Raw genomic sequence first — 17,750 nt, forward strand, 5'->3', positions numbered from 1 at the left:
TCAGGAGTCAACGTTTCCAATGGTTTGTGAGGCAGAGTGATACCCTTTTCTCTGCTTTAAGTTTTATAAACTAAATTGTGTACTTAAAAATGTGTCCTCTGTAAACCACAGTGTCTCAAAACCACGTTTTTCTTACACACAAAGTGGTTTTGCTGGGGACGTGTAGAACTCGGGTAGCCTACTTCCCCTTATTTACCAGTAAGGTGCATAGCCTATGACAAAAATGACGTATGTGTGTATGAATAGGCTGTTAACCAGATAAATACTATATCGTCATAAATTCCATATATCATCGTCCTAAATGGCATTTTGGTATATCAAACATACACGCCACCACCTCGAAGAAAATGCGCACTACGCAGACGGTGTCATCCCATTTTTTCTCGCGTTACCTCCCCCTCCCCCCTGCGGCTTGCCGTAGCACCAGCGGTGTGTTCCATTTTAGATCACTTCATTTGAGACAACATGGCTGCTGCTGCAGGCCATTATTACGGCGACGGAGGCAGAGCAACAAAAAGACAAAAAACAGATAGCGACGGAATGGACACGGTACTTTGATTTCTTTCACTTTATTGTATATGTCATGCATGTGGCGTTAAAAATTCGTTTTATTTCCGAAAAGCGTTTTTTTCTTCATTCAGCACGCGATGCTACTTGCTAACTTAGGCTTGAAGCTAACTCTCCAGTTTGTTCAGTATTGTGACATAATTAACTTGCATGGGTTTTGGCGAATAAAAGAAGTATAGGCTATAATGTGAAATGTATAATTCAATCATCTAACGTTAATTAGCTACTTTTAAATGTTACCTATAACAAATATCGACCAGGAGTGTTGTACTCAATGCTCATTCATTGTTCTTCTCGGTCCGCTCCGTCTTTGCTGTAACGTTAAACCGTTCATCCTGTCTTGTAACAGACGTGCATTGTATTAAATCAACGAAAAACGTCGTGTAGTTTTTGAAAACCCAAAGGCAAGTGTTTTGTTTTTCATTTTCTACTGTTGGTTTCGGTATAGATTATGCTAATTGGATACATTTTACTACTTTGTATCTTCAGTACCGTCTGCTTTATTGAACTAAACTGTTAACATTGTGAGATAAATGGTTGAATTGATTATGTGACTGTATTAGGCATACACAAGCAGGCCAGCTTTATACTATTGTTTGATTGAATCTTTCTCTCTTCCCATTGTGTGTGCAGGAGGGTTATAATGACCCGCACAAGACCTTGCCCTCTCTTGTAGTGCATGTGAGGGGGCTCATTGACGGCATTACCGAGGCTGACCTGGTGGAGGCGCTGCAGGAGTTTGGCACCATCAGGTGAAGAGCCCCTGCTGCACTCGTTTAATTTTAATTTAGGGGGAAAGAAAATAATGTGCACCTTTTGTAAAGCTGGTTTGTAACAATTATTATTGCGAAAAGTGTTAGAAGTAAACTTAGAAAAGAATTTGAATACGTGTATTTGGGATACATTTATTTTAGAGATAAGTATGTAAATCAGTAACTAGTCTTAAAGGACTCCCACTGTGACACAAACTTTTATATTTTCAAAGTTTAATCCATATATTTTAATATATATTGACACCAAAATCCAGTAGAATAAATTATTAATGGTTCTCAAAAGTATTGTAGTACAGTATAATTTGCTATTATAGCCTTCTCTACATTATAGGTCTCAAATTCAATTACTGCAGGGCCACTGCTCTGCAGTTTTGTTCTAACCCTGATCATACACAGCTGGTTCGACCAATGAAGGTGTTCATGACTCATAACACCTTGATTATCTGGATGATCTGTGTTCGATTAGAGTTGGAGCAAAACTGTGCTGAGCTGCGGCCCTCCAGGAATTGAATTTGGGACCTACGCTCTACATTGGAAACTACATGCAGACAACAACAAAAAAAATCTAAATTTTTTATGTTTCTAAAAAATTTTTCTAATAATTAGATTGGTGTGTTTTACAACAAGACAACCATTTATTGTTAAGTTATGTTTATGTATTGTGTTCTTACACTATTTAACAAAAAAAAAAGAGCATAAGTGTTGGGGTTAAATGTCCTACTTGCTATCTTTGCGAAGGTACTTAATTTATGACTTTTCGAAAAATTAACAGAAATTGAGTTGAGTAAAATTGATCAAATGTTTGAGTTTTCCATTAATTTGAGTTTGGAAGAATGTTTCTGCAGAGGTCTAAAATTGTTATTTACTGTATGCATGTTTTGTTTTCAGTTACGTTGTGTTGATGCCAAAGAAACGTCAGGCTCTGGTGGAGTTTGAGGACATGAATGGTGCCAGTAATGCAGTGACCTACGCTAACAATAATCAGATCTACATTGCTGGCCGGCCATCCTACATCAACTACTCTACCAGTCAGAAAATCTCTCGGCCCACTGATTCCGATGACACACGAAGCGTCAACAATGTGCTTCTCCTCACCATCATGAACCCCATCTACCCCATTACCTCGGTAAGTTCTTTCATGCTCATTTATCAAGGAGTAGCTGAGTTTATTCTGCTACATTTCTGTATACTATTGCATTTGAATTCTTCCTTGTCCCTGTGCTTTGTTTATACTATATCATTTTCTGTTTATAGGATGTTTTGTACACCATTTGTAATAATTGTGGACCCGTGCAAAGAATCGTGATTTTCAGGAAGAATGGAGTTCAAGCCATGGTCGAATATCCTTTATCAAAGTGCTTTCAATTTGTTGTATGTAGTTGTGATTTTTGTTTTCTTTGCATTATGCTTTGTCTTTTCATCAAATCAAATGTAAACTCTGCCCATGTGTAGTTTCAACTGCATGCTCTTGTTTACAATAGAAATATTGTTCTCCTTGACTTTTGGTCACATTTGACTCAGTCCAGAGTGCGCAGAGGGCCAAAGCGTCTCTAAATGGAGCAGACATCTACTCTGGCTGCTGCACCCTAAAAATTGAGTATGCCAAGGTTGGTACCCCATAACATCACATGTATCAGATGGTTGTGTCTACGCAGTGCCCTTTGCAGTCATATCATGCAACTTAAATGTTCTGAACATTTTGTAGAAAATAAGCCAGTTAAATTGTTCAATGGTCTCAAACTCCTGGAGGGCCACAGCTCTGCCCAGTTTAGCTCCATACAACTCACTCCTGCTTAATTGTCTCTTGTAGTCTTCATTAGTTAGATCAGCTGTCTTTGATAAGGGTTGGAGCAAAACTACGCAGAGCTGCAGCCCTCCAGGAATCGAGTTTGAGACCCATGTTGGAAAGACTATATAAATATATAATGGGTCCCTTCGTAGCTTTTAATTTAAACAAAATGTTTATAGAGCCCTTACGAAACCATGTCTTATTTTTGTTTAGCCAACACGTCTCAATGTCTTCAAAAATGATCAGGATACTTGGGACTACACCAACCCCAATCTGAGCGGCCAAGGTATGTTACAGCTTATGCACTCTGTGCGCCGATTTTTGGGGGTATGGGTGTGTGGTCACGCCTTCTCACATGACGTCCTCGTGAAGTATGTTAAAAGTAAATATTTTCCCCAAGGACGTTACATCTGTGACGCTGCTTGTAATCTTTCTCTTTGGATTGTAATGCAAATATATTTACACTATTCATTTTGATTCTATTGTTTGGACACGCGTGAAGAGAACATGCACATTTAAAGTATCAACATGCATAAGTGGGTATTGTCATACTGACTATAAAAGTACACATGTCGAATTTTCATATTGGGCATATTTACACCCCCCCCAAAAACTATGGTAACTCAAAAATGAGCTCATTGAAATTACCTGTAGTCTTGGTTTACATCCAAATCAATCCATCAATGCGAGTAAACTGCATCTACGAGACTTGTTTAATAATAATTTAAATATTTATTAGTAGTTTTAGTGATGTCAACTTCATTTTAAAAATCTATATATTTTTTCTTTGCACTGTTTATGTCCCTTATTGTTATAAAAGAAAAATGTAGGTACACATTTGTCCACATCTATTATCAGCTTATTAAAGCTACCATATGCAACTTTTGTAACTCTGGTTAATGAAACATGGCTTCGTTTTATACTCAATGTTCATACAACATAAATGATGTTAAGAACATGCATGCAAGCACACTCATTGACAAACACTTGTTTATTGTGAATGTCACTTGTCTCGTGACCTGCACATATGTTTTTCAAGTATATGCACACCTTGAGAACCAGGCACTCTTTTCATCTGTATTCACGGAGCACGACACTGCATCTAGTATATTACATGATGGAGATTTTAGATAAGCTTTGGAATTGGGCAGAGGTGTTCAATCCTACTCCTGAAGGTCCGTTCTCTTCCAGAGTTGGGCTTTAACGTCGAGTAAAACCTTTGAAAACAGTAAGAAATCTAATTTGAGACTAAATGCTGCATTCAAGGAAGTTTAAAGGGAATATTAGAGCAGAATAGATTATCGAATTTTAATTCTGCATTTGTTACACTACAAGACGGTACTGTTGCTCAAATTAATACCGTTCTTAAATTTGACTACGCAGCATTATGCTGTGTCCATTGGTTGCTTCCATCTTGTAAATGCTGTCAATTTTAGAATGTTATGCTGAGGTTAGAATTTATTTATCGTTTCATGTTGGTGGTAGGAAAAAATCTGCCTCATCTTGTATGCAGCAATACTCTACATGAGTTGGTCCTTCATGTAGGGCTGGGTAAATAATCGAACACAGTTCATGCGTGTCACACAGTTTTGTCAGTAAAGCCTGTTTTATTAAACTTCCATCCAGCACTTGCTTTTCAGATGGTGCCGTTTTTACTACAGAATCATAGTTGACTGAAAGGCTATGCAAATCATGTTCAAAATCAAGGTGGATTTTAACAAACATTAATTAAATTGAGTAATGGAGGTCCATGCCTATTTGGATATTCTGAATGAGAGCGCCCTCTGGCCTTTGGAGGAGATTTCATAAGATTGTGCTTAACTGACAAGATGTGCATGACCATCGCAGTTTCCTTAATCATGTTTGTGGTTCATCTTCAATCACCCAGCCCCACCTCCATGGGCAGGATTGAACACCATTGTGAGCTAAAAGCTTAAAGCTGTAGAGCCAGGCTGTTTAGAGCAGTCAGTTTGATTTTGTGAACATTAAGATTCACAGTAGTCCAGGCAGTTTTTAGGGCTTGCCAAGAAGCCTACTGTTGTCGTCTACTGCATTCAAAATGTTTTAAAGGCATTTTTTTTTGTCTTAAGAGAGTTTATAGAAATGATCTGCTTTTGTAGCAACAGGTTCACATTTTAACATGGTTGTAATTCGTTTACCATGTGTTTTTGCTCAAGTGGTTAAACTACCAGAGCTGTAAACCTCCGAGGTCCAGCAGTTCATATTCAGTGTTCTGCAATTTTTACTTATACCTAATGTATCCTGTCTCTTGGGGTAAAATTGCATTAAGATTACACTGGAACTAGCTGTGAAGCATATTTTAAATTCAACAAAAACATTTCCATGTACTTAAGCTTCTTTGCAAGACACACTCGCAGCACTTCAACAGGCCACATGGAACAGCGAAATGGAGCTCACAACGTTAATCGCTTCAGAGGCGGCATTTTCACTCATATCGACGTCACATGGATAAAAAAAAACACTCAAGATATCCTTCCACTCAGCTAACATCTCCATTCTCTACAAAGGTGGTGGACATCTGTCTGAATTAATGACACATTTTAGGGTCATGGGTCTAATCTGTTTGGATAACACATTAAAGCCAATCACAGAAGACCATCGCACATCAACATCGACCAATCAAGCAGCAGACACATGAGAGGAAGTGGTACAGATACACAGATTGGCAGAGAAGAATAACACTATTTTGCCTAATATCGTCATGTTTCTGGGGTGTTTGGGCTACCTTTGCTCTAGCTTCTCTTCTCTTTCCTGAGAACATCATGCAAACATGCTGAATCAACATGAGTGGCAACACACCACATCAGGATTGCCATTACACAAGTTCCATGATCAGAGATCGCCACGACAACATGCCAAGCTGACATTGCCATGACAACACACCACCAAACATTGTTTGACATTTATGCAGAGAGCAGCAAGTCGACATTACCATCACGACACAAGACAAGATTGCTCCAACACAGCGACAGTGGTTTTGTTGCGCACAACTTGACGTCGTCACTACTGACCTGGCCAAGATCAGACATTTGTCTATACATACTGAACAGAGATGACATCGACACCGACACATCCTAAAGTGCATGATCACAGGCCACATGCTCTGACATCAATGTGTGATCGCCATAAACACATGATTCGCCATCATGCAAACAGTAGTGAAATGCACCAGACAAGACTATGCGAAAACACACCGTCGTAACACATGGGGAAGGATCGACCTCAGCGGCCCACCAATCAATCACACAGACAGATCCTCTGCTCTGCCTTCCCAAGCCTTGTCTCTCTGTGGACTGAAGTTCTTTCTCTCTCTCTCTCTCTCTCATTTCTCCATCCCTCCTCTTTCCTCCTCTGTGTTGAATCTGTTTAATTCAATGGGCACGGCTGACCGTGTTCTGATCCCTGTGTTACGCCTCCTGTGTGACGCAGGTGTGGATTAGTCTCACCGCTGCTGTGGCGTCTCTCTTCTAAACTCGACGCCGTCTGCTGTCTGCTATCCACCTTTGCTACAACGGTAAGCACAGATGTGTCTGAAGCTCACCAAAAGCTCGAAGTGGACTGGAGGAATTTCCTAAAGAACTGAATGAAATTGAAATCATCAGGAGAAGGGCGACTGGTAAAGAATCACACCCCCACCATGGTGCCTGCTGCATTGTATTTTTTAATGGCAGTGTAATACACTGCTCATTTAAACTGGTCATTCTAGCTGAATCATCAAGAATTTGGTTAAATAATATTCACACTTTTGTGACACTTCTGTAAGCATAAATCCTGTTTTCTGTTTGACCTAATAGTGGCTATGCAGCTGTAATTTTTTTTTCAGGCTGTTCGAGTCTGGTTGATTTTGCATAAATGACATATTTATACTGTTGTCTTTCAGCTTTAGCAGTGTCTTTATTCAGTATTTCAGTGACTTTACTCTGTTTTCACTTGATATTCCTGTTTAAAATAGTTAGAAATATGTATTGTTTTAGGAGTCTCTGCTCTCCCTTATTTCAAAACGTATGAAATTTGTCATTTATTGGGTAAAGACTGATTATTTTAATCTCTCAGGAACATATTAAGTCATTTTAAATGTATCTACAACCAGGCATCTTGTCTGAAGTGTTCTTCTCCCCAATTGGATCAATTGTTGTGGCATAGACCTCTCAACGATGAACACTACATATAATCTAAACTAAATTAACTTTATAAACGCACATTTAGTTTTGCAAGCATGGTTGTTTAATCGTGTTTGTGTGTATATAATTTTTTATATTATTTTGATCTGATTGTTTTGTATGCCTGTCTGTGCAGATGCCGATGCAGACGGCAATTGGAACAATTCACAAGGTGTGTTTTGGATGAGGTCAAAGTGTATGAAACATAAATTAAGCGATTATTTCTTTCTGGTGGACCTGATACATCATTCAGAATCTCCATTATGGCTTGTAGTTTAGCAACCACTTGGTAGTCTTAACACCTAAAACTTAACTGCATGGCACTCACAGAGTTGCACGGCCCTTCCTTCCCTTTTTTTGTGTGTGTTTTGATGTTCACACATTTGAGAATATATTGTCATCATCTTTTTCTCAGATCCTAATGCTAACCCAAACAAGCGGCAGAGGCAGCCTGCACTCCTGGGGGATCATCCACCGGAATACGGTCAGTCTCGTATACACAAAAACAAATGGCAACCATCCTAATAACACGTTAAAACATGTTAGTTGCCATAATATATTGGCAACTTTTTAAAAACATGTCAATGTCTCGACATGCTAGCAAGAGGAATGGTAGCAACTTGTGAAAAGATTCAATCAACAATGTGTTTAGACATCACAGCAGTCTGTTTAATGCTGAAATAAGTTGGAACACGCTAGGAATGTGCCATTCCCTTGAGCTCTATTTTCTTTAAGTGTATCTAATTCTCGAACCTCTCTGTTTAGGTAGTCCTCAGGGTGGCTACGGTCACTATGATGACACCTATGGACCACCACCTCCACCCCCTCACTATGAGGGCCGGCGTATGGGGCCACCAATTGGCCGTGGTCGTGGTGTACCCCGCTACGGTGGGGCGCAATATGGACACGGGCCACCTCCCCCAGACTACAATGCTCATGCTGATTCTCCTGTGGTCATGGTGTATGGCCTGGACCCAGTCAAGATCAATGCAGACAGAGTCTTCAACATATTCTGTCTGTACGGCAATGTGGAACGGGTATGTGTGAGATTATGGGTGATGATGTGTTCATGATTTTCGCTGAACAAATTCCAGCACTTATAGAATAGTCTATCAAGGGCATTTGTGCCCTTAAGTGTGGTTCCAAACCTTTGACTGGTTTATTTGACATTTCTCATAATGATTTTATTTTATTTATTTTTATTTTTGTTTAACAATAGTAATCTCATATAGCCTATTGTCCATTTCTTCTAAGTGGTAGACTTGCGTTTCCACTGCCAAAAGGGTAGCAATGGTAAAAAAAAAAAAAAAAAAAGACATTTCCTCTAGCAAGCATAGCATTGAGTGAAACTTGGTCAAAGTAAAGCTGTATGGGTCATATATTATATAAGAAGAACCTCTCACAAAACAGATGTTACCTAAATACTTTTTGATGCTTTATACTAAAAATGTTTATTACTAACCTTACTATGAACATTATTTGATAACTGCAGATCAATGTCTGCAATTATATAAAATAAAGAAATGCAACATATGAGAACACCTACAGACCCTTACAGTCTCTGTGTTGCAAATTACAGAAAAACTACACACATCTTACATGTAGTCTTTATTTGAGTTCAAAAACATTCAACGTATAGCTTACAGTAACCTCTCAGCAGCACATGTAACCTCTTTTTGGGTTTGTAATTCCGTCATTGAGTTCATAATAGTCTAAAAGGTGATGATGATAGTTAAACACAGCAGTTTGTTAATGTTGAAAGAATCATTTGCTCCTTTGTTTTTTTCCGGCTTCTCCTGTTTTTTGTGCGTCATTTTTGTTTGTCTTCTTCGGAAAGGATTGGGTGTCAGAAGCACTTCAATAATCATGCACGCATTATTATCATCAACACAAGAACTTTATTTTTAATATATTTTTAATATAGATGCGTGGCGAGCACACACGAGAAAGTAAAACCGCTTGTGCTTTAGACAGCCTTGCAAACAACGGGCCACAGGGTAGATTCTGCCCTTCTTGGCTTTGTTACTGTTCATAAAGATGACTACAAGGTTTAGGCTCTAAACCTTTACCTGCTGGTAATTTTGGGGTCTGATAATCTTTTATAAATTAGTGCCCAAGAAAAATGTTTTTTTTTTTTTTTTTTTTTGGATTAGAAAGATAAAGTTAAAATATTTTGTACCATTTAAATGTTTCTTTTAGGTGAAATTTATGAAGAGCAAACCAGGCGCTGCAATGGTGGAGATGGGAGACTGCTATGCTGTGGATCGAGCCGTTTCTCACCTTAACAACACCATGCTGTTTGGACAAAAACTCAATGTTTGGTTTGTGCACTACAATATTATTTTCTACATTTGGATCTTCTTTTTAAAGGGCACCTATGGTGAAAAAAAATACTTTTCAAGCTTGGACAGACGTGTGTAGATATAGTATATAGACTGTCATATTGGGGTGATATAAACACACCCAATCCTTTTTTTTTTTTTTTTTCTTTTTTTTTTTTTCTCCAATTTAACAACATAAAAACGGTAGACCAATTGGATCGGTTATCAGACCAACTGCAACTTGATGGAGTGTGGTCCCCCGCCCACCGAATTAATTTACAGCTGCACGTTTAACATGTCCCGGTAGTCACGTGTATAATCATGTCAACAAGACCAGACGTGCGTAAAGCAACCAGGAATAAAAGGTCTGTTCAGTTAGCTAAAATCATCAGTCATCATCAAATGTGATCAAGAGTAAGTTTCACATGTTTAAAATGTTTTAAAGCACATGTGTAATGAAGTACAGCGATTTACTTCATCAGCACAGCTGCGTGTCAAAACAATTATAAAAACACGCTTCAATCCCGTTTTTTTTTACGTTAAATCAGGTTTATTTTGTACTTTAACACAACAGATATCCACACAGCAGTGGAGATCAAGCTGTATCCTGTCACGTATGCGTGCAGAAACAGTGCAAAGCTAAACGTGCTCTGTGTGCGTGCGTGAACTTTCTAATGGCATTGTGTGTGACTCACCGATGGAACTGCACAACAAATACTCATTAAGTTCTTACTGTAGTATTTCTCACAAATCTTCTTCCAAGTCTGTCTGTTGTCTGACGCAGCCGAGGGAGGAGATTAAGGCACGCAGAAAGGCACATAAAAACGGTAGGCGGGGAGGACTGGCCTTAAAGGCGCAGTACGACATAACAGCCCTCTGGTGGAAAAATGTATAAAATATGGTCTTGTAAAAGGTATAATGTAAAATCTGATGGCTGTTTTGAGCTGAAACTTTACATGCACAATCTGGAGACGCAAAACACTTCTTCTATTAAATCTGAAAAAAGGGGTAACCTAGGTGCCCTTTAAAACCTGTTAGTTTAAATATAGCTGGACCAGACCACAACCATAGCTTCTTGGTTAAATTCACATAATAATAAAATGTTTCCATGCATGTTGCTTATGCAGTTTTTTTTTTTCTTTATTTCTCTACAGTGTATCCAAACAACAGGCCATAATGCCAGGTCAGTCATACCAGCTGGAAGATGGCAGTTGTAGCTTCAAAGATTTCCATGGCTACCGAAACAACCGTTTTACCACCTCCGAACAGGCTGCCAAGAACCGCATCCAGCAGCCCAGCAACGTCCTGCACTTCTTCAACAGTCAGCCAGACAGCTCGGTGGAAGCTTTCAGTGAGGTCAGACGGAGATTGTGTTTTAATGCAAATAGTTGTAATGCAATCTTTTCAAAGTTATTTACCATGCTAGGACTTTATTGTTCAGTAGCCATTTGTGTTTTGTTATATTAATATGCACTTTAATAGAAAAACATTTGTTGTGCTTAAATGGACTCTTCTGGATCTTTCTCTACAGATTTGTGAGGAGTTGGGAATCAAGAGTCCAGTGAGCGTCAAACTGTTCACTGGCAAAGGTGAGTTACTACTGTTCAGGTCTCCCACTCTGAGCCAGAATGTCAAACTCTCTGCCTTTCTCCAACTACAGAGCTGACTTTAATGAAGAGAAAGCTGTTGAGCGCTGAGCTGTCAAAGAACAGCCACAGACAGTATTTGAACAGATGCAGACTGGTCACTGTATTTAGCTTGAGTCATTGCTGGATATCAAGTGGGAAGGGAATAAAATGGTGCTGAAAATGTGAAACAATGGCCCTAAAAAATGATATATGAAAAATAACATTGATATTTCCTGACTTCAGGGGTGATAGCGTTCCGGCACCACGCCGGATTTCCGGCGTACTGTGGCTGCGGGTAGGGTTGTGACGGTGAGGAAATTTCCCCACCGGTTAATTGACATGTGACAACACCGGTAATACCGGTATCACCGTGGGAGTGGGCAATCTTTTCATTTCCTCTTTTTTTTCTGCTTTTAAATAGCTTATAAATGCGTGCGTATAATACTTTCACTTTCAGTTTTGCGGGAGTTGCCAATTCGGTGTCTATTGTTTGAATGGACGGAAAGGAAACTACAAAAAAAATCCCTGTTATTAAACAAAACATAACTTTTATCTACATAACGAATAAAACACAACACTGCTACAGGCTAAAAAAACTGTGTAAGTTGGAACCATACAAATAACAACCATAAACGCCTATGTTATATATTAACAGCTTAGTCCTTATGAACAATCCGTTTATAAAATACATTATTAACGAATTTGAAGAATAAACCGAATATGAAATATGATCATTGCATAATGATCACAACTAAACAAGCGAGCACTCATTTTATATTTAAACTGTATGAAAAAAAATTAAGAATTGGAACATTATGTAAAAAATCAAAGGGCAGGCTAAATAAAAGCGCCTCGTCAGAGCTAATCACCGCACATGTGTCAGTTTAAAGCTTCTGGAAAGATCAGACAACCTATACAGATCACACAATCTCAATAAACAACATGTAAATGTAAATATTTCGATAAGTATTGTTATGGAATATTTATAACTAAATGATCTTGCTTTTTGGTTTTATCGATACAGCTTTGATCTCTCTTACAAGCGGCAGTTACAGGCGCAGCATAAGGGCGTCTCACACTGTCAGTGGCGGAATACACACAGCACTGCCAAGACGTTTTATTTTTATTTTATTTGTTGCAGATTTGCGCGTTGTTCCTTTTAGAAAAAACCTTTTATTTTTTAATTCTCTCAAGTTAATGTTGTCTATCGAGTAACTATCGAGTCCCTCGGATTGGAGTTCAGTGCGCATTAAGACTATTGACCAACCGCCCTGTAAGTTTAAACACTACAGGTCCACAGCTCTGGTGTGGTATGAATTACACGTTTTAAATGACAGCGAGACATGCTACGTTTAGTTTTTATTGTAAAATATACATTATAACCCAGTACACGGTAAAATAATATGTTTTGAATGGCTTGTCTATTGACGGCGTATAGCCGTTAATTAAATATGGTGAGCATATTACAATACAAATTAGCCACCCTTTGATTTTTTTTCGTTTACGTATATTTTTATCAAACGAAAAATGCAATGAATTGTTAATTTTAGTTTTCATTTTATTAGAATTAATAGGCCTATAATTTATAGGCTACACAACTCATATATTTGGCTCCAATTGCGTTTTTACAGATATCCTACCAATAGACTTTTTTTGGCTCAAAGACATTTATGCCTATTAATTTCAGAGGTGCATTTTGACATTTCGTAAAGGCTTTAGCTATTCTACCTGTCAGCTAAGTTTTGCAACTTGACTTGTGTTGTGGCTCGATGTCTGAATGAGAGAGAGAGAGAGAGAGAGAGAGAAATCAGTCCTCAGATTCGATGTGTGGCCGCACGTCTCAGTTACTTTATTGCAATTTTTAATATTGGCTCATCTAAATAAACTTTTCATATATTAAAAGCCGAAATATTGCCAGACAGAAGCAACTTTCGGTTTTTGAAGAGAGCGGCCTCAGTTATAAAAGATGCGCGCACACACAGGATTCGATCTTTTTGGCCTAGACATTATGGATTTTTTTTACATTAAACACATAATCAAGTGGAAATAAGAACAGCTGAACTTCGGAAAAAGTCCTCACGTTGCCACGATGTTTCTCTGCAGTTGGATTGTCAATGGCGCGGCATTGCTAAATCACCCGTTTTAATTAAAAAAAAGATATTTATTATTAAACATTGTGAGATGATGGTCGCGTGATTTTTTTCGTCTTAACACCGGTATCACCGTCAACACCGTCTATCGTGGCAAGCCTAGCTGCAGGGGAAAAAAAAATCAGGTTCACGGATATTGATCTGTCATTTCTCTAGATTCACAGAATTCACTCACTGCTGAAAGCGCCGGATTGGTTTTTATTAAGTGCCATTTTGTGTGCTCGTGAATCATCTTTTGAGTGTAGACGCCATGTAAATAAAAGATTAATTGTGTAATTTAGAGAGCTTTATAAATTATAACGGATCTTTGTGAGATCTCTATGAACTAAGATTAGTGACGCTTTTTAGTGATAATAAGAGGAGCGTGCTTTGCACTTTCCAGGCTATAATCCATTCAGAATTTGTATGAAACTTTCGTTTTCGGCACATATACGCTGATATGTTTTGGGAATGACATCTGCATATTTATGCTGGGTTTATTCTCGAAATAACGGTGAAGCAATAGACGGGACAAAAATATATTTCCCCCTTCTCCTTAAACAACTTAGTGTTTCAGCTATGAAATAGTTCAGTTTTGTATGTAGCCTAATGGCAAAGTGTTTATATTTAGTTTCGTTTTTTATTCAGCTTATTTAGAAAAACGTTTGGAGCATTTTTTATTCGTTAATTTTTTTTTTTTAACGAACAGCGCCCAGCGGAAGACCATCATTGTCTGTTTGATCAGTTTGCCTTCTCAGATCATCACGACTTGCCTAAAATAAAAGATATAAAACAGTTCAAGTATAAAACAATGGTAGCTTAAACGTTAAAGAATGTGTGCTATTAGGCGCATATAGTTTGCTTATAAAAAGCTTGCAGGACATCGAGGCGCCAGAGCAATCACTTGCATTTTTTCAGTGGGAGCAATTTAAAGTTATCCGTCATTTTTGCTCACAAAGTACGAGTAATACATCAAAAAACGTTACAGCGTTTTTATAAAATAAAGAAAACCAAAATTATGCGCTTTGTCGTCTGGCAAGAGGAGATTGCCAGTCAGGATCTTTGCGACACTGACTCATCTTAATTATTTATTAATAAACTTATTCTATGTCCTTACTCTTTCCTCGACACATTCATTGTTATTTGTTTTTGCCGGTGCTTGGGGCGAGTTTTAGCTTATTGTGTGCGCTTGAACGCGGATTCACAGTAGCAGTTTTAACATGGAGTGACACGACATCTGACTTACAGATGACACTGGCACATGCCACTAAGTGTAGTGACACTTCCGGTGGCACGTCCGGATTTCTGCTGTCATGTGTCACTCGCTAGTGGCATGTGTAGTGACCTGTGTCACTCAGAGTGTCGCGCTGCATGTCACTGCAGTGACATCGACACCCGGCGAAGCTTATGACATTAATTAACACGAGCAAAACCATATTTAATCATTACGCGACTTTTAACCTAATTTATCGCGTCGCAAGTTAGTTTATTTGCTGAGCTACTCCACGATGTTTTAATTTAAACGCATTTATTTTATGTATTCGTAGTCATACTTCCGTACGTAATATAGTCATTTGACAGTACATGTCAGTCAAATTTATTTTGGCATGCCTATGTATGGGAGGGGTTACACTTATCTGTTGTACTGTATATTATTGCATCCTGGCAGTTCCTTTGTTCCCTACAATATGGACTTCTCTATGTTTTTAATTCATTCATTTATTTTATTATTTAACTTATTTTCATTTTAAGGTATTTTAAATAATATCCTTTAAAAAGTTATAATAAAATGCATTTTGAAAACTCATAACATATATGCATGTAAGATAACAAGTGTCATTTGCCTAATGTTTTTTAAATATTAAAGCAAAGAGACTTATAAGATTAATGTGCTTATAACGTGCTTATACTGACACCTACTGGCACATGTCACAAGATCACTGACACTGGCATGTGTCACTGACATTACTGGCATGTGTCTAAAAAGAACCACTTGACAATAATGATGATCAGGGTTACACATAGGCTGTTAATATATTTGGGCCCAGGGGCCCACAAGTTATGTGTTAAAAGTGCGTTGCATACATAGTACCCCCACCCCTACTCACCTCAGGGGCAAGGAAAAAAAGTTCAGGCTCAGGAATTTTTTCCACTATCAGCCCTGTGACTTTAAATGTCTGGAATAGACCTTTTTAAGCTTCATAAGCTAGAGCTCTTTATCTAAAGGTGTTGTATTGTGTTAATTCAATTGTAAGCTGTATATTTGGTTCGGTGTAAACACATTTTTTTGTGTTGTGTTTGTGGCTCTGCAGTCGACAGGAGCTCTTCTGGTCTGTTAGAGTGGGAGTCGGTGAATGATGCTATGGAGGCTCTTGCTTTGATGAATCACTACCAGATGAAGAACCCTAGTAAGTACTTGCATGAATCTTAACACTACTACAATGGCAACTGCATATTTTTTTTATACGTTTGGACTCAACCGTAAATCACAATCTTCCTTTTTTCTCCACAGGTGGGCCGTACCCATACACTCTTAAATTGTGTTTTTCAACTGCACAGCACGCCAACTGAACTCATACCGACCACTAACCATTGACTCCCACTGACGTTTTGATCCCAGCACCATAGCTTGTCTTAATTCCTTACCTAAAAGAAAAGAAATGGGACTAAGATTACCTTTTATTTCCAGAAAACTGGACTCAACCTTTTGTATCGTTTAATTTTTTATTATTTTTATTGATAAAGATTTTTTTTTTTTTTTTTTTCAGTTGGCCGATCTTGTATTACAGTGCATTTGTGTGAAAATGTATTAAATTAGTAAAGACGTCATTGTGAAGCTTTTGTGTTGTGCATTCTTGTAAAAATGGAATCACTTCCATTTACAAGATCTATGATATCAATTAGCATCAGGCGACTGGATGATGGACATACTAACTTGTGAAGTTATTTCCAGATAAACAGAGGCTGTAATACAGCATCTTAACTGTCTTCTGGTGTGTGAACTCAGCTGTAGTATTTAATTGACTATGACTGTATATAATTGACACACTCAAGGTGATTATTTACAGTAAATGAACAGACATTTACGGTACTATGGGGAAAATAAACAAATACAAAGCATAAATGTTATGGCTCTAAAAATTCAGAAACCCTTATTTGTGAAGATGCAAAAAGAAAAAAAAGCTAAATTTATCTTAGTGCAGTACAGTTTTACATTACTCTAAGTATGGTGTCAGTAAAATGCATAAAATTTTCTTTGAGGAACAAAATAATTAATGACAGTGCAGAGTAATAAGAGCTGTCTATTGTGTTGATTTTTTCAATCATTTTCTCAACTTTTTAAATATATGGGCTACATTCATGCTGCACCATTTTTAATTTTGTTTAAAAAAATACAAATAACGTTGTTTTTGACTCTGCATTACAAGCACAGTGTGTCATTTTAACACATAAGTCAATGTTACATTATGATTGATAAATGCTGGACAAGCATTGTTTGCTCAATAAATCAATTCACTATGTCAAAATAGGAGCGCTAAGGCTTGCAGTGAACGTAGCATATCTATAAGTCAGTCACATATTTTTACATATAAAATAAAAAAGGAGGCCTGCGTTATTCTTAAAAATCATGCTTTTTAATGATAGGATGCATCCTTGATCACTGTCAACTTAGTCAAATCAAATGATGTCTCACTTTAATGGAATTGTAACAGGACTGACAAACATGGGGACAATTGTAAATCTATTTGTAATACATATATGTAGATTTTATAATTTCATGAATTCAGGTGATTGATAACAAGCTATTTCTGAAGTACTTTTTTTCTCTAAGTTTTTATCATAGCAAAATTCTAAAAGCTGTACTGTATGTTCAATTGGGCTGAAGACTGAATGACAGGGTTTACAGATGTACAATGCATTTTAATACAGCAATCTGAGAACCAAATGAACGACATATTCCTTCACAGATCAACTCGCATAAGTAAACCATCAGTCTATTTTAGGCATAAAATACTTTTATTCACTTTGTTTTTATTTTAGGGACAGATAATGTACGTTTCTGGTAGAATATGTCCCACAATTGAAGTCGGGGTCAGTTGGGTGGGTGTGACAACTGTCAGACCTGGATCTGAAATTTTACTCGCAACAGTATGTCACAAACTTTGTAAACAGGTAAGACATAATTCACATAAACAAAAAATTTTTTACACGCACTTTAACTCTTAAGAAACACAAATTAATCTTTTAATTTTAGTCTTATGGAACCAATATGTGACTAAGGTTCGAATAATACTCGTGAGGTTCTTAAGATATGATCATATATGAGTGCGCGTTTATGAGGCTTTCCTACGATCGTAGAGC

The 17,750-nt window shown here is 37.7% G+C and overlaps 1 protein-coding gene across 2 annotated transcripts; it reads left to right on the top strand.

Annotated features, from left to right (window-relative positions):
- Window positions 1-443: 443 nt before the first annotated feature.
- On the top strand, window positions 444-16,224 carry hnrnpl (heterogeneous nuclear ribonucleoprotein L). Of its 2 annotated transcripts, NM_201099.2 has the most exon segments (14): window positions 444-549; window positions 1,201-1,319; window positions 2,229-2,466; window positions 2,595-2,680; window positions 2,851-2,947; window positions 3,343-3,415; window positions 7,447-7,482; window positions 7,726-7,794; window positions 8,076-8,347; window positions 9,510-9,631; window positions 10,786-10,987; window positions 11,163-11,220; window positions 15,701-15,796; window positions 15,901-16,224. In NM_201099.2, coding segments are annotated over 14 exon segments (1,611 nt in total). In that variant the 5' UTR covers window positions 444-465; the 3' UTR covers window positions 15,960-16,224.
- The last annotated feature ends 1,526 nt before the right edge of the window (window positions 16,225-17,750 follow it).

The sequence above is a fragment of the Danio rerio genome, chromosome 5, assembly GCF_052040795.2.
Source record: "Danio rerio strain M-AB ecotype USA chromosome 5, GRCz13ab, whole genome shotgun sequence".
NCBI lineage: Eukaryota > Metazoa > Chordata > Actinopteri > Cypriniformes > Danionidae > Danio > Danio rerio.

Coding starts and splice junctions, on each gene's coding strand:
- hnrnpl (XM_087251535.1), top strand. CDS start 466: ATGGCTGCTGCTGCAGGCCATTATTACGGCGACGGAGGCAGAGCAACA. Junction 550..1,200: donor ATAGCGACGGAATGGACACG/GTACTTTGATTT, acceptor TTGTGTGTGCAG/GAGGGTTATAATGACCCGCA. Junction 8,348..9,509: donor TGTACGGCAATGTGGAACGG/GTATGTGTGAGA, acceptor TGTTTCTTTTAG/GTGAAATTTATGAAGAGCAA.